Source organism: Mugil cephalus, chromosome 8, assembly GCF_022458985.1.
Source record: "Mugil cephalus isolate CIBA_MC_2020 chromosome 8, CIBA_Mcephalus_1.1, whole genome shotgun sequence".
Classification (NCBI taxonomy): Eukaryota; Metazoa; Chordata; class Actinopteri; order Mugiliformes; family Mugilidae; genus Mugil; species Mugil cephalus.
Window position 1 is genome coordinate 24,812,393 of NC_061777.1, and position 20,267 is coordinate 24,832,659.

The 20,267-nt window shown below is 40.0% G+C and overlaps 2 protein-coding genes across 3 annotated transcripts; one reads left to right on the plus strand and one right to left on the minus strand.

The window, feature by feature from the left end:
- The first annotated feature begins 983 nt into the window (after positions 1-983).
- On the plus strand, positions 984-4,691 carry LOC125012050. Its single transcript, XM_047591654.1, has 4 exons — positions 984-1,312; positions 3,221-3,330; positions 3,419-3,637; positions 4,555-4,691. Exons 1-4 carry the CDS (start codon positions 984-986, stop codon positions 4,689-4,691), a joined length of 795 nt encoding a protein of 264 aa, XP_047447610.1.
- LOC125012412 lies at positions 4,621-15,019 on the minus strand. 2 transcript variants are annotated; one of them, XM_047592357.1, is made up of 5 exons: positions 14,869-15,019; positions 10,855-11,067; positions 9,288-9,522; positions 8,281-8,422; positions 4,621-6,025 (listed from the first exon to the last, which is right to left on the minus strand). In XM_047592357.1, exons 2-5 carry the CDS (start codon positions 11,041-11,043, stop codon positions 6,010-6,012), a joined length of 582 nt encoding a protein of 193 aa, XP_047448313.1. In that variant the 5' UTR covers positions 11,044-11,067; positions 14,869-15,019; the 3' UTR covers positions 4,621-6,009. The 2 variants fall into 2 exon arrangements, with proteins under 2 accessions (XP_047448313.1, XP_047448312.1); XM_047592356.1 differs by having other exon boundaries at positions 9,288-9,527.
- Positions 15,020-20,267: the final 5,248 nt, after the last annotated feature.

Here is a 20,267-nt window from a genome sequence, read left to right on the forward strand (position 1 = left end):
TCTAGTCACATGGTGGAAGGTTGTAGCAGTGTAGTCTGAATAGTAGTAGTTTAGGAGAGATGCATCTTCTGTATTTCTGCAATATTTGAATGCATCGGGTACCTGAAATCAAATATCTAACCTAGCTGCCTCTTTATCACTTGTCCATCACATTCAGCTGGACAGACTTCACTGAACACATACCAATTTTAGAAAGAATGAGTACAAAGGCTGTATAAGGGAACCAATAAACATTTTTCCTCCACAGACTCTAACATTAAGTTAACAAATGATGTATAACTAGGGGTCTAAATGGGATTTTTCTCTGCGGACCCTTGTGATAACTTTGCTTTTCCTGCCACCAAATATCTAATCAAAATCAAGGAAATAAACCGTTTACCTTCAGTGAAAATAAGGTGGCAAAAAAAAGGTGGCAAGAGAATCTTTGCTCAAGTTTCAGTTCATATAATTTTCTGTAACTCCTTGACCTCTTAGAATTTGTGATTGTGATGAACTGACTCTTGAGTGTGAATGGTTGTTTGTCTGCGTGTTGGCCTGTGATAGACTGGAGCCTATCCCAGCTGTCTATCAGGTGAGAGTTGGGGTAGACAGGTCTGCAGTCTTATCACAGAGACAAACCCATCCACACTCAGAGTCAGTTCAACACAATCACAAAATCAATCTCCCATATTGACATCTAGTTTTTATCATCAGACACTTTCTGTCTTCAACCCAAAGCGATGGCTGTAAATATTCATAGGCCTTGGAAATATTCAAGCTCATGTCTTTTTCAATTTTCAATGCAGGCCACTAGGGGCCTGCGCGGTGGTTTATTGTGCGTTTTTGAAATGCTGATCTGAGTGCAGTGGTCCTCAGGAATGCCTGGAATTGCAAACACCTTTATTCTAATTACTTTCCTACCCTCACCGTGCTGTCAGCGCCTCTTTAGGTCTCCTACAACACATAACTTGTCACTATCCTCTGCAGTGGTGCTCACTGTCACCATGAGCCTCCAGGCTGCCTTCCTCACCCTATCCGTTAGTTTCAGCGTGTTTTCTTCGTCTCTCTCCCCTCACCTGGTTTCTGCTCAGCAGTCAGGCTGCTTCAAAGTCAGCAAATGCAAATGCATCATGAAGGATGGCAGTGGAGTGATAGACATGAAAGCTATGGGAGATGGAGATGGCTTCCTGGGACATTTGATGCACGTGCCAACCAACAATACGCCGGCCAGTGCAGAGGTCCTCTTGTCCTTCAGCCCATGCCAGCATTTCTCACAGCCCCAGGACCTGATAGGAACTGAGTGTACCAACGTTGCTGCGTGCCTCATTGTCAGGTAAAACGAGCAGATATTTTATTTATTTTATGATTTATGCCTACAGCTGCATACGGTTATGCATTTGCACTTCACATCCTTTCTTAGTAACTCTAGGTTGTTCGAGCTTTCTGTGCCACTAGATTAAATCAAATTAAATCAAGACATTAAGTCAAAGTAAACCTGTGTGTGTGTGTGTCACTAGTAATAGTCATAATTTGAATAGTTTCTGGAGCAGTGGAGATCTCCGGCTTTGACACAGACAGTGTCTGTGGAAAGTTTCACCGCAAGTTTATTTGTTGACAAAAAAATCTACTGAATATTACCAGCCTTTGAACTTTTGTCCTATTTTGCATGTTGATCATGCTCTACTGGCCTTATTCAGATGAAATTATTTTGGACAGCATGTGTCAAAGGGTAATTTATCTTGTTAGGCTGAGAAAATAAAAGGCCCCGTTTCTGGACATAAAAACTTGTTTTCTCTGGACCACAGGATGATTGTGTAGAGCTCCAAAACTCGTGTCTGCTTTATTTGTTCACACTGGTTTCAGCCTGTGTCACTTCCATCGTGACAATTAAGATGAGATACAGATGTACAGACATAACGGCATGGCTGGATGTTTGACATAAATTCGCCTGAGAAGTTGCAGCCTAGCTAGTCTTCTTCCAGAATGACGAGCACTGATCTGAATGTTGGTGTGCCTTCAGGGATTTCTGATAGAAATGCTTTCTGACTTGAATTCGGTGTTTGGGTCTCGTCTGCAGCCCGTAGACCCAAAAAGAACAATCAATCTTGCTTTCATCAGTCCACAAAATGTTGCACCATTTCTCTTCAGAGCAGTCAGCGTGTTCTTTGGCAAACTATAACCTCTTCAGCACATGTATGTTTTTACATCATTTGAACTTCTGCAGGGCTTCTTGCTGATAGCTTGGCTTCATATAGGGGTCTTCCAGTTGTTGCAGGTAACATTAAAGCATATGAGATCAGTTTAGCTTAGCAGTCTGTCACGTCTACACTCTTATATGTTTTCCCCTCATTAATAAACTTTTCAATCAAAACGAGTCGTTCTTCTGAGCGATGTCTGGATGATGCCTTTGTCATTAAATTAGAACCATCTGTTTTTTCCTCACAATGAGTGACCTCACTAGTTGGAACTGCACCCTGCTATTGTTTTGAACACGCCCCTTTTAATTAATGATTCAATTACAGAAAATCGGCAGCAGGCACATCATGACTGTTGGGTGTGTTGGTTTTCTGCTGCTCTGCTACAAACAAACAATTGTTGGTGACGTTGGACTGATGATATTTTGAGCACAACTGTATTTGCAGTCGTTGATTTTGTTCATTTTGTATGAGATGTGTTTACTACTTTTGACATTTAAATGTTTAAATAATCAGCACTTTACATAACAGAGAAACAATTCTCAGTTTTCAATTTCCTACACTAATTGTGGCGCACACGCAGTAGATTGGAAGTTTACTTTAACATTATCTGGAAAATGGAAATATTACAGTGAAGAAGCAGAATGAGAAGAGGTGAACTGTTTAAAGGCATACTAACTATGTCACAGCCGATACCTGCAGCATACTCACCTAACATTTAGAAGCTAAGCTAGATGAGCATAACACGCAACCAGTTGTTGCTTCGCTTTATTAACATCACTCTTGGTACAGGTAATGATAGCTTGGTCAGTAACAGGCAGAAATGATGTTCTGGGCCCACCTACCTTGTTACCTTGTATTTGCTGAGATATACTCAATTTATTTATGGTCTTTTATTTTCAAGGATAAGTCTGAAAAACTGAGTTTGTTTATTCCTAATTATATTGTTAATTCAAAAATTCCCAATCAACTTTATTTTGCTAAGCTGTCTGGTGACTACGTGATTTAAATAGCGCTCTTTTTTTATATTGTGCTGATGTGAACAGGCATCACAGGCTCAACCAGTACACCAGTCACTACATCAACTATGGAAGACATGAGGGGAATGAATTCCACTACAATGACACTCTGAAGACGCTGTCTGTCTCATACTTTGGTAGGCTGAGCAGAAAACATCCGATTCATGTCACGGATCATTTTGATATGACCTCACAGTGTGTATCTTTCTTCTCATCCTGTCTCAGCTCAAGACAAACAGCCGCTGACAGTAGTGCATTACCACTGTAACCCAAACCAGTCGGTGTCCATCATCCGAGAGCAGATCTTCAGCACAGAGGAGCCCCTCCAGATCTGGGTGGAGAGCCCCTGTGCTTGCCCAAACGCCTGTGCTATGGGAGACCTGGGTCTGGGCACCATCTTCCTCATCGTCCTCTCTGTCAGTGCTGCTGCATACTTCATCCTCGGTAATGTTTCTGTGTTGTATGGAACCAAGGTATGACCAAGAAAAACAAAGCATCAAAATAAAAGAAACAAAAATTCTTTATTCTTTCTCCAAGTGCCTGTAAAAAAAAAGATGTTCCATAACATATGAGAAATTTTTATCTATAGATATCTGTATCTATAGATATTCACAGACAATTTAATAGAAATTTAGCTGCATATAATGGATGCCCGTTACTTAACCTTAACAGTTTTCCGACTGTGGATTATATTTACTTCTTTTAACCTTTCAGACAGTACACATTCTGTACTGTGTTCAGGTCATGTGCAGAGTACAAGGGACGATGAAGGGGAAAAAATACAGAAAATGGCTGCATTTCTGAATTAGTTTCCCAGAACTTACTTTTAAGAGGTGATGTTGGTGATGTGATGTAATCTTTTTTTTTTTTTTTTTTTACAAAACATGACAAAATAAGATCAAAATAATCTCATTGACTGAGGAAAGTCACATAGTTCCCACAAAAAAGTTAACAATTAATATTATATATTAATATACCTATTAATAATGAATCAATAATTAATCATGAAACATAATAAGAAAGAAAGTCAAATGCTCCTTAACAACACCTTTATTTTTTTTGTACTAGCATATAGTGTAGTAGTGTGTTACCTGCTGTGAACATCATGGAAGCATGCATTTCTGTAGATGTTTATTATCCAAGTTGTTAGATAACATAGTTAGATAATAGTTAAAGTAATAAACAATGTCTAGTTTAAAAATAGTTTGGTTATCACATTCACATTGAAACGTCTCATCTCATTACTTGGACTGATTCTAACTCTGACATTTTGACTATGAATTCTAAGGCAGACTGGCTTACAGATATGCCTGAAAACAAAACTAGTTCAGTGCTTTAGTAAGTTCCCTTTCTGCTGACAGGCTCCTGTGCACTGAGGCCTTTTCGGAGCAGCAGTGGAGTCCAGATCTCTCCGGAGCACAGTGTGTGGTGCATGATTTGCTACCTCTGTACTGAGAGAAGACCGGCAAGAAGACACTACACAGACGTCACCCACTGAGCACTGGAGGACTGCAGCTTGTGAAGCCTTTTGAACTCAAGCTGTAAGGCAGTATGGGGAGGTGGGGCTCTGTTCTACCGTTTGAATAGTGAGAATTGAACTAGAGATGTTTTGGCCACTTGGAGGCGGCAGAGACAAGTAGTGACCACGGCAACAAGCCATCAGCCGCCTTCTGTGGAACGTATTTTGCCACACAATCTCAGTCTATTCTTGAGAAAGTGAACGGCAAAAAGCAAGATGGCATAAGAAGTTTTGCTTTTATTATTTATCCTTAATACTAAGTGTTGAAATTGCTGTTTTAAAATTAACTTTTCTTGTTCTTATGGTTTGCTGTGATTCATATTATAATATCAATTATAGCTGGTTTAAATAACTAAAAGATCCACACATCGTTAATGAAGCAATTTCCTCATTGCCTCTTTTTATTTCTTCAGCAATTGTAAGACAGATAGAGAGATTCAGTAAAAGTGACAACCTAACAGGTGGTTTTATACAAATTTTCTTTCTTTCTTTCTTTCTTTCTTTCTTTCTTTCTTTCTTTCTTTCTTTCTTTCTTTCTTTCTTTCCTTTTTTAAGATCTATGAGTGCATGGAAAAAGGCAGATGGTAAAGCATACATCACACATATCAATTTCAGATATCAAAAACAAAATCATACCACATGTGTTACCAGTTAAAGCAAATCTAAATATTGATGTATGTCAGTGGTATTGTGCGTGCGTCATGTCATGCTGGAGACATCTACGCACTCAGAACAAAAACATATTGACAGGCGTTGCGTCTCATGACTCGTAAGTCAGCCTCTAATTATGTTCGTGTCAGATCAATGATTTCATAGTTCTGCAATGTTATATTGGTCGTTTCTCTCCCATGTGGCCTCATCTTGTCTATACAGCTGTGCTTTATCCCAGTTTTATTTTGAAACAAATACACCTGTTCCACCAAAAGCCATTTGTGGTGCATCAGTTCCCTATTAGTAATATTACTCAAAATTTTATCAAGTGGCCATGTGGTACATAAACACTTATTCTCCTGTCTTAATGGATGTCTTTTCCACAGTTTCTACAACATGTCATTATGTTCTTAGCATGTGCGTGTGGTGAGGTGTCTCTGTAGACAGCTGCAGGCCTGTTTGGTCATCGCTGTGTCTTATCCTGCCCATGTGGAGGCTCTTTAGGGCTTAATGTGCTCAATCTGTTTTCAGCTCTGAACTCTGCAGTCTCCAGTCTGATATCATCAGAGAATGGCTGTGGTGCTCAGGTCTCCACTGGTTTGTGAAAGGTTTGAGTCGATTCGGTTTGACCATACATTCTTGAGTTCTAGTCTGCTGAAATCCTGCAATGAACACAGAAACACAATAAGCAAAGAGTCACATTCTGTCATTTGACAACAGCGGCTATTTCCTTCCAGCACCCACTGTTAATGTTAATGCAGCTTTGATATATCAAGGAAACCAAGGCAGACAGCTAAACACCTGCGTCAGCATCCACCTTTTGTTTAAAGCAACCTTACCATTACAGCTTTCCCCAGAATTATCATTCTAAATCACAGTTTCCGAACACATATTGCTTAATTTTGTACTTCTTTGTTCACTGAGAAACACTGCCTCTCAAAACACAACTTTGTGATCACCTATAAGTGCAATAACTGTGTAGAGCAAGGAGATGATAGTGGTATGATAGTGGATGAGAGTACCTGGGGTGTCCACATTAGTGAGGACCTCACCTGGATACTAAACACCACACAGCTGGTTAGGAAGGCTCCACAGCAGCTGTATTTCCCCTTGTGGGGCGGCTGTGGCTAAGTAGATAGAGTGGGTTGTCCACGAACAGAAGGGTTAGTGTGCCATACGCCAAGGCGTCCTGGAGCAAGACACTGAACCCCCAGTTGCTCCCAGTGCAAGTGGCACTGGTGTGAATGTGTGGGTGCTTGTGTGAGTGAATGGGTGGATGTGTCTCTGACTGTAAAAGTGCTTTGAGTATCTTTGAGTAGGTAGAAAAGCGCTATATAAAAGCAAGACCAATTACCATTCCTGGGGAGGCCGAGGGCATATCCCCCAAAGATCCTCAGCAACTTCTACAGCTGCATTGTTGAAAGGAGCTTGACCAGCTTCATCAACATGTGGTACAACTGACTACTATCATGGACCACAAATCCCTGCAGAGAGTGGTGAAGACTGCTGAGGACTACCAGCATCTACCAGTGTAGAGTCCACAGGAGAGCTGCCTCTATCATCAAGGTGTTTCTATTTCCACTTAGTTTTACAGCATATTACTAAAAATATTACTAAAAAAAGTGAACATTTGTGTTGTACATGCACAGGAGGCTTAGACTGACAGGTCTAGTGAGGCACTATGTGTGAAACGGTGTGCTGTTGAGACAGCTCCTGTATCGCTGAAGGGGAGAAGTGCTAACTGAACGACAGGATCTTATACCTCCATTTTTCCCTTTACTAAAATATGTTGGGCTGCGGACCCCCTAGGGGTCGTGGAACCCCTGGGCTTCACCTTTCAGCCTCAGAGGTTGCAGCTTGACAATCGTCCACATTGTCCAAAGTGGAAATAATTTGCACACATTTTAATGTGCATTCAATAAATGTTTGATTAACTTAACAATAGTCCCAAGTACATGAACATAGCATGAAATGTTTCTGTCCACCTTGAAATTACGAGTACAATATTGTCTCTTTGCTTCCAGTTCTGTCTTGGTCTCCACCAAGTCCTGAGAAAGAAAATCTGAGCTCCACTCTGCCGTTGTCTCTAACTAAGTCTTTTGCTTCCAAGGTAATACTTTTTCTCTATTATGGCTCTATCCAGAGAAGTACAGTAGTATAGAACTATAGTAGTATGACTGACATCTCTGACATGGCATGAAGAACACCTCTGGCTCATCCCAGCAGACCACTGGAGTAAATGCCAAATAATTCATGTTATAGATTCTGTAATGCAAGAAAAATGATAAGAACACTTACACGATACTTAGACGTCCACCTGTTTCCACCACCACATCTTTGAAACAGTACTAAACCCCAGCCATGTGCTTGCTTCAGTGCAACAACATGAATGGTTTGATGTTTTTAAGTTCAGATGTTAGAATGCAGGCGTTTGGAACACAGCAACTTTGGCATAGTTTTCTATTCGGGATTCTTTGAGTTTTGAGCTTTGTTATTGTTATAGCTTTCTTATTGAAGTGCAGCTTGAATGATAAATACCCCAAACATCCCCGTATCTCCATCTGCCCTAACTTTTTGTTTTTGTTTAGTTTCACAGATTTTATATATTTAACAGAACATAGAATAACTTCATCCTCTTGGACATTTCTGTTGCACTGAACTCCTACATGAATATAACAGATCTTAGACCTACTTAGACCCAGCGGTTATGACTTTACATGCACTGCAGTCGTAATTCGTAAGTCGTAATTGCTTGGGAAAATAGTTTTTGTTTCCCCACCCTCTTACTGACATTACTTCTGAGACCTATTTTGGAGGCCTGCTTTATTTTTTAGAAAGGAGGGTGAAACCCACAATTTTTATACTAGAAAAGTTTCATGAAAGTGATGCAGCCCCTACGGCCACCAAGAGCTCGTACCTCATCTCCTGAGTCTCAGAGTCCTGCTCCTCATCCTCACAAAGTGATGAGGGCAGATACAGATGGAGTTGTGAAACCTTTGGGGCGCCAGATTGTCCGTGACGAGCCTGATTCTTATAGTCACAGGAGGTCGTGTGGGTTTCTGGAATGATAATATTTTTATAAGAGTTAACCACTCTCAAAGATGCTGCTTTAGATTTTATTACATCTACTCTGCAGATGTCATTTAGAGCTTTGCAACAACCCAGACACTATGATCTGACTGAACTGGATGATAGATTGAGCGTAACTACATCTGAACAACTGTGTCTGCTTATCACTAGAGGATATCCAAAAGGCAATTACCCAAACTGTAGTGAAAAGCAGCCACTAATCCAAATAATGTCGATGCCAATCTGAATTATACACAAAACAAGTCGAAACAGAGAAACTTTCATGTCAATTGGCAAAGAAATTGGGTTACTCAGTTGAGTCACCACGAATGAACACAGCTGTTCCTGCCCATGGCCAGGAGAAAATTTCATATATACATGTTGTCTGGATGTGATTATAGAAATGTGCAGGCAGATGGAAGCTGTCGTGCTTGTGTGCATGTGTATTGATCAAAAAGGCTTTTCAAGTGGGTTCAAAGTGTGAATAAACAGCAGCTCTAAGAAACCCATTAGTCACAGTTACACAGTTAGATCATTTAGTCACATTCTTGTTGGTGAAAGACCTCCCTCAGGCTGGTTTGATGCAAAAACATCAACTTATATTAGAATCTTAAATGAAAGCTGTAGCCCTCGATGCAGGGTTGTTCCTCAGTTATCCTGTCGATTACATTTTAATTGTCTTGCAGTCGCATTCCCGTACTGACGGGCATACTTGGAGGTATTCTGGATCCAGAAGATGGACAATACGATTATTGAAAGGAAATGGAAAACATGCAATCAGAAGAAAAGACAACTAACAACAATACTTGAATATTCATTGAGACTGAATGTCCAATAATAATGTGATTGACTCACCTGTGACTGCTTTTCTGCAGTGGTTTACAGTGAGAGCTCCACTGGATGGGGTCATCTCAGGTCTGCTCCCAGTCCTGAACCTTGTCCTTGGTGGTGGTTTTGCCCTGTTCTCCAGCCTAACATTGAGACAGCTTAGCAGTGTCGACCTCCCATCTCCTTCCTCCTTGTTCTGCTGCCTCACCCTTTGTGTTGCCCTCCCACTGCTGGGCCTCTGCTGGAGGGTGCAACAGGACCCCTGTACTATGGCAGTGGTTGATCATATTAATAATTTATCGAACAGTCTTTAGCACCACAACCAGGGATGGCATCTTCACATATTTAAGCTTAACATGAAATATAATGAAATGAAATAATGACAGAAGCTGAAGGAATCAATTACATGACAAACCATAAAAAATGCTGTTCTATTTCCTCATCTTTTCCTCTTTCCGCCCTGTTAACGTCACTGCAATATCTTCTGAACATCATTATTCTTGTCCAGTGCTTGCTGTCTCAGTTCCCTGTCTCCATGCTGTTTCACCACCATCAGCATCTAGACTCTGTAGGAGTCCTGTCACATCTTCTTTCTTGGTCTGGGGCTCAGCTCAGATGCTCTTTGGACTCAAAACACTTTGCTTGTTCATGTTTCCACAACAAATGTTCATTCTGCGCTACCTCTTGATCTGTCCCTAGTGAAATATGAAAGAAACCATTACCGTTAGGGACTAGCGTTTCCATCAAGCTGAGTGGCACAGTACACAGACTGATTAATGCTTCAGTCTAATAGAACACCCCATATCCTGCATCACCTTGTCTTCTTTTCATTGTTCATCACAATTCCATCACTTTCCTTGGTGAACAGCGCACATGTACCAGGCTGCCTACATAATGTAAAGAAATAATTCATCTTCCTCCATTGCTTTAACTTCCACTTCTCATGAGTGCCAGAGGGAAGCCCAGGGTGAGGTAAAGTTTATCTCCTCTTGGACAACTACTACTAGGTGCTCAGTGCTGCCAACAGGAAGCTCCTCAGTCTTGCTATTTAGGAGATTTTCTTTCTGTCTGATTGTCTGGACATCACTATTTGGCCACTGTCATAGTCTTTCAGGTCTTTACACCTACTCATTTCTTCCACAGTCAACACGGTGGCAATGAGAACCGACTGCTTGCTTACCATTTAATATATCACAGATCTGGCCTTGAGCAGTATAATTAGATAGTCAACATGAATTGTGAGTACTCATAACTTTTTGGGTTTTAACATAAAACAGCACACAAAACTTGCCATTCCATTTCGCAACACAAACATAAATGACACGACCCAACCCAAAGACAAAAGGGGAAGACACGATTCAGTAGCACAACACAACAACAAAAAAGTTCAACAAACATAAATAAATTTGGACACAAAGAAGTAGACATGATTCCCAAGAAATTAAATTACACAGCACAAATAAGAATGGCAACACTAAATGAGTTTGAAATTTTCTGTCTAGTCCTGACTTGGTGTAACATGACATTTTTCTTTTTAAGGTTCCACAGTGTTGAGGGTTTAATCTGATGTTGAACTGACTAACATCATAGTCACCTTGTAGACCCAGACGTTCAGAGTCTCCGGAGTAAAGCTGCTTGTTGCCTGAGGTCCCAGGTCTTGGTGGAAGCAGAGTGAACGGTGTGTTGTCATTAAAGTGTTTGGATGCAAAGTTCCTTCCCTGATAGCTGTGGACATACATCCTTTCATCTGCATCCCACTCTCCTTGATGCTTCGTCCTGTCATTCATCATGCATCTAACATGTTTATCTGCAAATACAGATGGTGCACAGTCATTGGAAGGCCACTGAGCAACACCGTGAGAGTCACACACACGCAATGTGTTCAGTGAGTTTATTTGTCTTTTAAAGTCAAAAGTAAAATTTATACTATATTGATTTCAAAGCTTGAGATGATAGAATTTTACCAATGGGTGTTCCCTGTGTTTTCTGATGCAGCAATATGGAATTAATGTAATACGTAAAGATAAAAACAGTACTTCAAAGTATGTTTTAAATCTGCACTGAATTTATTGTTACAGAGCTGCAACATTCCTAAAAAAAAACCTACCACCTCTAAGTGAAACCAGAATTTACACTGGATGCATTATGTTACAACATAACGTGTCGTCCACATGGCTGGCCTGAAAAATTCTTACTCTGCAAACAGGAAGCTTTTCCTTTTTTTATTATCATTTTTTCATAGATCTATTACAGATGGATGACAAACAAAAGAACATATTGTGTCTCAGCGATGTGTTGTTCCATCATGGTTGTGACGGTGAATGAATAAAGGAGGGCTGCCTCACAGATACTGTAGGTCCAAAATCTCTCATAAATAAGTGTTCAATGAGATTATTAGGAATGGGCTGAATACACTCCATGATGTGCTGGTCAGACACAGGAGTTATTCAGCACCAGACTAATTACACCACGATGCACCACAGAGCGCCACAGGAAATCATTCCTGCCTGTGGCCATCAACCTGTACAAGTCCTCAGTCTGAGTGTGCAGAACCCATATTTATTTATTAACATATTTATACTGATAACGTGCAATAACTCATGTTCACCTCATCTCATATATCAGTACATATTCCTTGCATACTAGGGGACTCTGGTCTTTAGTATGTGCAATAACCCATGTTTATAACTATATTGATCCTGATATTGTGCAATAACATATGTTTCACTTCATTACTTTCATATACTTGTATATATATTATCACCATGTGCAATAATTTTTCCCCGCTGGGCAGTACCCCATAATCACCGTCACTGTAGAGCAACAACTTGGAACACAGGTTCACTTATACTTGTGTGTGTGTATATATATATATATCTATATATATAGCTCTAAGGAATATATATATATATATATATATATATATATATATATATATATATATATATATATATATATATATATATATATATATATATATTTGTTATTGGCTACATTGTTCTTTGTTCTTAACACTGGTACACTTTGAGTAGGAGCTGCTGTAACGAAAAGTACAAAGTGGGATCAATAAAGTGATTCTGATTCTGATGATTGTGAATACCATTATCCACCTTTCTCCCTTAGTCTTTGTCTGCTATGAGAACTCCCAAAAGTATAGCAATGCACCAAAACATTATTCAGAACAATTATAAATGTCAGCATAGTTGTCTGTGGAAACCCAATGTGTTTTCGAAACACACAGACCTCATCTAAAAAATTAAAACTGCACACAGATGGTTGTTTTTTCCCTGTGCAATAACAGCGTGCTTGTTGTATTTTTGTCCCTCTGGCTAGCTTCGAGAACTACCACAACTTTACGGTGAATGAAGTTTACAGTGTATGTGGCTGGACGAAGGTTATTCAAAGCAATATAATGAGCTTATACGGTACACCATATACTGTAGCTGCACACAAAGAAAAAGAAAGTGACTGACGTGTCTGACAGCGTGAATGCCAAACCACATAATTTGCGGAGCCGTGAAAACAATTATGATAGGAGAGAGGGGCAAATAAGACCTCCAGACTCATTTTGATTTGAAGAGACATTTTTATAATATGTAGCCCGTGGTGCGTTGTATGCATAGCATGAGAACACCTCATTTTAAGCGGTTTTGCTTGTGAAATATCATAAAATGATTTTCTGCAACACCTCCGTGTTTGCAAAAAACAATCCTACCCTCTACATACAATCTACCAAAAAAACAGACAATTTTCAGTGTGTCAAAAGCATATTGCCTAACTGATAGTAATGTCAGATGCAAAACAAGCAGTTGTGCCGTAATGTTAACCATGTGTTTTCCTTAGAGCTAATTTTTGAAGACACCACTGCTGAAACTCGCTGGATTATGTTATTTATGTGCTTACTGAGAAAGACACATATTATTAAAGGACAAAATCCAACAACAAAACTCAAACAACTAACATTGCAGGTCTAAGAGTGTACAGCTTTGCAGTAAACACAACAGAGCACACACACAAAGCTATGAGAGAAATATTAATGGTTTCACAGTGCTTTTACTGAGTATTACTGTATTACACTCCCAGTGTTGCTATAACAGGCACCAAAAAAAAAAAAAAAGAGTACAGAGGATGTCGTTAGCTCTGAAGACATTCATTTTGGTGGATCATCCCAATCTTGTACAGATCCACCAGTAGTTCAAACCCTCCATTTCTTCTTTTGGAGCCATTGCTTGATGAGATATTGATTATTTTCATAGTTGAAATTAAACAAGGCAACCTGGATTTACAATCCATTTCCTGTCATGTACAGATGTTTTGAATTTCCTGTCTTATTTTAGAAAGTTCTTCCTTGGTTTCCTGTCTGGTTGCCTCCAGTCTCCTGTCTCTGTGTGTGCTTCACCCTCATTAGTGTCACCTGTGTCTCGTCACCCTCTGCCCACTCATTTCTCTGTCATCCTCACACAATGAGTTTTGGATTTACCTGGCATGTCTACAGTGCCTTCTGTTTTCCTTATGTTGTCATTAAATACTTTTTGTTTCTAACTCTTGGTGTCCTGCATTTCCTACAGCACCTGCAAACCCTTGACAATTCCACCACTATGCTTCACAGGCGGTGTGAGGTTTGTTTTGTGAAAATCTGCCCTTTGTCTTTACAGATCACAATACTTCAAAATAAATGATCTTTTCAGCTGTGTTGTAATGGCAGTTAGTTACATTTGTTCACAGAAAGATGTGCACTATATAAATCTCTGACATCCAGGTGTTCTTTAGAGAATTAAATAGTACTTACAATTTCTGAACGACAAATAGTTACAATATTATTTATATAATTGCTTGTGGTGTGGATGTATCATGGGAGGTTCTGATTACTGCCACCACATCTGTCACAAAAAAAAAATAACAATTATACTTTTTCATATGACTGTATGACTCTACATTATGTACACTTCCTTTTTTGTTTTTTGCTGATTATTACTTTTACTGAATACAGGTACAGTTTTGAATTGCACCCTCTCTTGAGTGGGAAATTTTAGCCTCATAAAAATTAAATGTGAACATTCCTATAGAGATGACCAATAAAACTGCATTTCAGTTTGTGCAGAATGTGCCTGACCTGAAAAATTAAAGGGTAAATTCCAAATGTTTCTTTGACTTTCAGCGTTGGCTGTTTTCAGACTGCCAGTATAAATCTGGTCCAGTACAGACCTTAACAAATACCCATAGATGGACCTAGCTGTATATTTCTACCTAACATCGTGGGTCACACTGTCAGCACAATATTGAATTGATTTACTCTTTGGGGAATAGCTCTGTGTAAAGTCTAAGAGGATCTGGCAGATGTTTCCTTCTATCCTGGGACAATTCTGCACAACAGTTCACACAGGTTTTACAAGCCCATTTTAACCGCCTGACACATTTTAAAGAAAAACAGAAGGCACACACCTCTGGAACGGATTCGTCCGTTTGGTTTCACTGACTTGGACAAGCAGGCTTATCAGCTGCATTTTAACAAGAAGCATGTGTGTGTCATTAGGGTTTGGGTTACACTTCATTACACTGCTTTTCAGCAAGACTCTTGCACTGATAATATTTCTCTGACAGCTCTTACCTGCCCTCATTCAGGTCTTTCAGCAGTTGTCTCTGAGGAATCATATAGTGCAGAGTTGAATGAAATCCCATTTTGTCATATTCCTCTGAGTAAAGATCCACACCCAAATTCTGATTTTACCAGCAGGTCTGTTACTGTAGATCCACTCCACTGTTGCTAAGGGACCGTGAGCTCACTCTCTGGGTTTGTTTGGGGTTGGTAGGGGAGTTGGGGGAGGGGGTGTCATAGTTTTCTAGTTACAAACCGTGGTTTGTATGACACGATGGTATTGCAGTTGATATTCTAACAAGGTTTTGTTGGACTGGTTATCATGACGAACATCTGCAGGTCCAGTTCAGTGATGTGCTAAAAACAGCTGATGGAGTTAATCAGTGTGCGTTTATGGCCAGACTGAGCAGTTTACTTGATCTCTGGTTTCCTCTTTCTCCTTAGGTCATTTGGTGGGAACAGTGCTGCTAGAACATGGCAGAAATGCTGAAATGCTTGTCATTCTTCTGCCAAGGTAACTGTGGTAATAGTCGTTAAAGAGTAGAAATGAGCTCCAAACCAACTGAAATAAACTATCCCATAAGTGCAAGAGTTTATGAAGATGCTCATACGAGCCAGATATAATAACATAAAACATATGTGGATGCTCGTTTACTTTTTTGTGATATTATGATGTAAACAGCAGAGAAAACAGTTATTAGGAATCAAAGTAGATCTGTCTGAAATCCAGAAATGTTACAAAAATGTTAGTAAAAATGATGATAATATATATGTGTGTGTGTGTGTGTGTGTGTGTGTGTTATCCAGTTATATTGCACCTTCTTCATCCAGTGTGAGACAAACTATGGAACCATTTTTTTTAACACATTTTATTTTTTCTTTCACATGTCTGTCTGTCGCTTTGTCTCTCTGTCTGTCTGTCTGTCTGTCTGTCTGTCGGTCCGTCTGTCTGTCTGTCTGTCTGTCTGTCTGTGGTTGTCTTCCCACAGTATTAGGCCACTATCCTATTTCTGAAAACTAAATCTCAGGCTCCACTGTGGCTCCAGCTGTTGCAAGGACATGTGTGAAGCAACTGCAAAGTCTTTAGAATGAGTGGAATTCAAATACCCACTGGTCCACATGAACTCGTTTCCACTGCAGACAGCAGCTCTTTCACAAATCCAAGCCTTCATCAGCCAAGGTAGCAATCCATAAAGGTGAGGATCTAAATCTGAAAGATCATGCGTGGGGAGCCAGCTTTACATTACTCAGTGGATTTCCGGTGCTTTTATCACCACGTCATACTGTTAGAACTTAAAAGGGGGACAGGTGCAGAAGGAATTTATACAGTCTGTGCTGTGCCTGTCTTCACTTTTAGTTTCACTTGGGACTGGATCTAACAGAGGAGGATTTCTGGCATTCAGTGGCTGGTGTCTGTTTTCATTTACACATAAATTACATTGGCGGGACAGAACTCGTTTTTTGATGACATCCAGGTGAGATCTGGCAAACGACACAGAAGCTGAGTTGACAGTACAAACACCGAAATCACAGGGCTGTGTTTATTCTTTGAATCCACAGACAATTCACTGAGCAGGAGTTCTGTTCTGCAATCCAAAGGAGGACTGCCTGTAGGACATGTGCATCTACAGTATAACCTGCTTTATGTTTGTCCCTTTCACCTCTGTTTTTGTCCCATTAGAGACAAAAGGGTCACATATGATATTGCTGGTTTGTCTGGTCCCGCTTCAGTCTCAAACAAGATATACGGGGCAGGCGGACATCTTGTTTAAGATACTGCTGGTGGTTAGTCACGGTCCACATTCATAACTGCAGTTAGTTACTTTCCATTACAGCCTCACCGTCTCTATGTGCCTAAAAAAAGCTACAGAGTAACTCACTCACTTATCCAGTAGCTATAGGTCTACATGGTGGGGCAGAACAACAAAACTATTAACAATTCCATCTTGATACTGCCAAGTGCACTATACATTGTAGCCTCACAGTGGTGATAGCGCATCTCTAGCCTTAAATCTTGCCCGACTAAAAACAAGGCTTGCAGATTTGATTCAGAAGGATGTTTATGTTTAGTACATTAGAAAGTCAGCCTCATCTACAACATTATAGTAGAAACCATGTGTGTCTGCCTTCCACAAGCCTTTGGGGATAATACTTTACGCAACCTTTCACCACTGTGGCCGCAAGCAGAAAGCTCTGAAATGTTTCTCACCTGCTATTAACTAGCCCGGACAGTTTAGTGTTGCGCAGCTTCCACAGTGCTGAAGGACAGCTCAATAACATTTGTTGAGGGGAAAGATGTCATCAGTCTTCTGCTCCTTTCTGGAACTGCATTTTTTTTTCTTTTTATGTATTGTTGAAAGAGGAAACTAATTATCCCTGTGGGGAAACTGGGTTTCAGCAATAATAAATAGTAACAATAAATACTTTAGTTTTCCCTCATTATTCTCTCTCCCTCCAGACTCTTTGACCCATTAAACCTCCAAGAGCCACAATTCGCTGTATTCACTTCATCATTTTTTCCATTTATAAATTAAATACATATCTTCCCTGCTCAGTTTGTCAACCTTTAGGAAACCCTATCTCCTCTCCAACCTAAAGCCATTCTAAAATGCTGTTAGCAAAAACACAATGTATGAGCTTCGTCACTGGGTATCCATTTTGGTGACCCACAGTTAAATGTCACTCTAAAGGTAAAGAATAGTTTCTTGGCTTGGTCAAAAGTATCCCTTTACCTCTACGTGCTAGAGTATATTGTATACATTATATATTCTGAGGGGACATCATATCAGATTAGCCAGGGGCTTTATTACGTAGCCCCATAAATTACTCAGGACCATGTCATGTTCGGAAAGATCATAGGTACAGCCATGTACTCAGCTCTGAAGTGCATTGAGCCTTAATGCTCACAATGACATGCCAGCATGTTCTGGTAGATTATGTTGACTTTGTAAAGTTTAGGTCAGCTTCTTTAAATAGACAGCTGTGATTGATGATATTGATTTGGACGTTGCTAATGGAATTGCGACTGAGAAGCCAGTAGACTCGTCCTGAGGTAAAATTTTATCTGAAGCTAATGTCAAACGTAGATATTTGATCACAATAAATAAATAAATAAATAAACAAATAAATAAAATGAAAAAAAAAGAAAAGAAAGAAAGGAGAATAGAAAGAAAATCTGAAACAATAAAGAGTAATAAAATCTGGAGTTACTTTAACTTTCTCTTTGGCGGTTTGTTGTTACTGTGAAGAATAAGTACGTTATGGAAAATGAATGTGCAGTGAACATTAATTTTATACTGAGTAAGTAAGTAGTATTTCCATGGCATAAGGATTTTAGATAAAATGTTACCCGTGGTTACACACAGTGATGTCCCAAAACAGCAATGTGCTGCAACACCCTGATTGTTAATATGGGTGGATACTTAATGAGGGGGAAAAGAATCTTTCCTCTGTCAACACTGAAAAATAAGGCATCAGCATTTCCATTTGTACACTGGGATGAAAGTTTGTAGTTGTACGACACTACTGTACTTTCAGCCATACATCAGGCCAGGCCAACATTTCCGGGACCTTTAGTTTTGCCACATGTCCATGCCCCTTACATGTGCCATACACTTTAATACACAATAGCAGTACAAAACAAAATCAACACAAAACCACCAGAAACCACCAGGATGATTTACTCAGTTGATAGATTACCTAAAGACACTTTCTAAGCTAAATGTCCAGCCACTCTGTCTGCTTCAGAAAATAAAATGAGAAGACCTCCCAGTATTGCTGTCATGATCTTGTCAATAATTCCATTCAGAGACAAAGTCTCAGCACTTTTGGATTTATAATTGGTGCAACCAACTACTCAGCAACTCTTTAGCAAAGTGTTTGTTAATTTAAACTGGATGTGTAAACGGCGGCCGTCTATGGAGTTCAGACGCAGAGACTGTTGTCTGATAAAAGGGTGTGGTGATGATGAGGCCTACTCTGGATGACATATTGCCAGTTTGATACTGTCAGTTTTCAGGGAGTCTAATGGCAAATGTGAATTAAAATGCTGTGAAGCTGAAAAATCAGTTCTTAAAGAAACAGGACTTCTGGTAACACCTCGATGTGCTTATGTTATCATCAGAACACGGTGAACATGTATGATCTGTAATCACTAGTGTGGCCTGTACATGAAAGCCATTTAACAGACAAAAAAAGTAAACTAGCCCATCAAGGTTTACCTAACACCACTCGCTCTGTCTGTATTCAGGCCCAGTGGTGCATGCCAGTATACTTACTGATTAGCAAATGCATTTGACTGGGAGATTTTAAAACCTGCAGTACCTATGGCCTAGTAGAAACATGGCTATTTTGAGACTGTAATGTGTAGATTATGTTCCCACGGACACTGTTAGCCACTTGGCTTGCTGCTGGCAGTTCCTAAAAATGCTGTATAATGTACACTGAAAGGTCACCAGTGGATGATGATGAATGTGGCCTCTCCCTGAATGTTAGTTGAGTCTTTGGAAATGTTACCAATTTCCCACTGACATAAAGACACTTGGAAACCAAACATTCTCCAAAACAGATACAGTATTTGATGCAATGCCCCCTCGCAACTCCAAGTCAGCTGCAACGCTGGAAAAAGACGTTGCCACTCAACATTTCTCCCCCCAACTGTTTCAGATTTGAGTAATGTTGGATGAAGCTCATTCTGAGATCAGCATTTTTCACAGTACTTTGCATGATCAGTTATGCAATTCTTGCATTTGTTGCACCAATGAAATGGTTTATGTCTGGAAAATCCAAGTGAATCCTCAATTATCACAGTTTCACTCCGGACCCTTTTGACATTTTTCTCTCCCTAACGTCCCCTCTTCCTGAGAAATCCCCTCTGTGAAAAGAATCCCAGTGTGGGCTGAGGAGTGAGAATGTGGAAATATTTCATCACACTGTTGCACTTGTCTAAATGATCTTCATGCTTTATCCTTCCAAACATAATTTCGGGGGGTTTCCTGCTCTGAACCATGATGTCATTGTGATTTCTCTCAGTCTCAGCATGTTGGATGTGTTGCACTCTGTGGAAGCTTCACTGGGTCAGGACTCCCACCCATTCCTCTTGGATCCCCACAGTACTGATGAGGTGTTTCATTACACCTCATGTACGCTTGTGTGACTTCAGCTGTGAGAAACATTATATTGTTACGCCCTTTCAGTTGCTGCAGGTTTTGGGTGAAGGCAGCACCGTGAAAGGTGGTGTTAATCTGAAGCAGGGCTGGCGATGAGAGACACGGAAGGTGTGTCTCTTTGGACCAAGCATGACAAACACTAAAAGAAAAAAACATGATGAGACAGTTGGAAGGATTAGACAGTAATGAAAGGATAAGGATGGGAAAAGCTGGACATTTTGAATTAAGTTTGTCAGTGTACTG

Bases quoted from the DNA above. Each gene is read 5' to 3' on its own strand.
- LOC125012412 (XM_047592356.1), bottom strand. The intron at 9,528-10,854 runs GTGACTATGATG...CCACTGCCATAG, and splicing joins TGAACGTCTGGGTCTACAAG to TACAGGGGTCCTGTTGCACC. The intron at 8,423-9,287 runs GTGAGTCAATCA...TTATCATTCCAG, and splicing joins CTGCAGAAAAGCAGTCACAG to AAACCCACACGACCTCCTGT.
- LOC125012050 (XM_047591654.1), top strand. From the start codon at position 984: ATGAGCCTCCAGGCTGCCTTCCTCACCCTATCCGTTAGTTTCAGCGTG. The intron at 3,331-3,418 runs GTAGGCTGAGCA...ATCCTGTCTCAG, and splicing joins GCTGTCTGTCTCATACTTTG to CTCAAGACAAACAGCCGCTG. The intron at 3,638-4,554 runs GTAATGTTTCTG...TTCTGCTGACAG, and splicing joins TGCTGCATACTTCATCCTCG to GCTCCTGTGCACTGAGGCCT.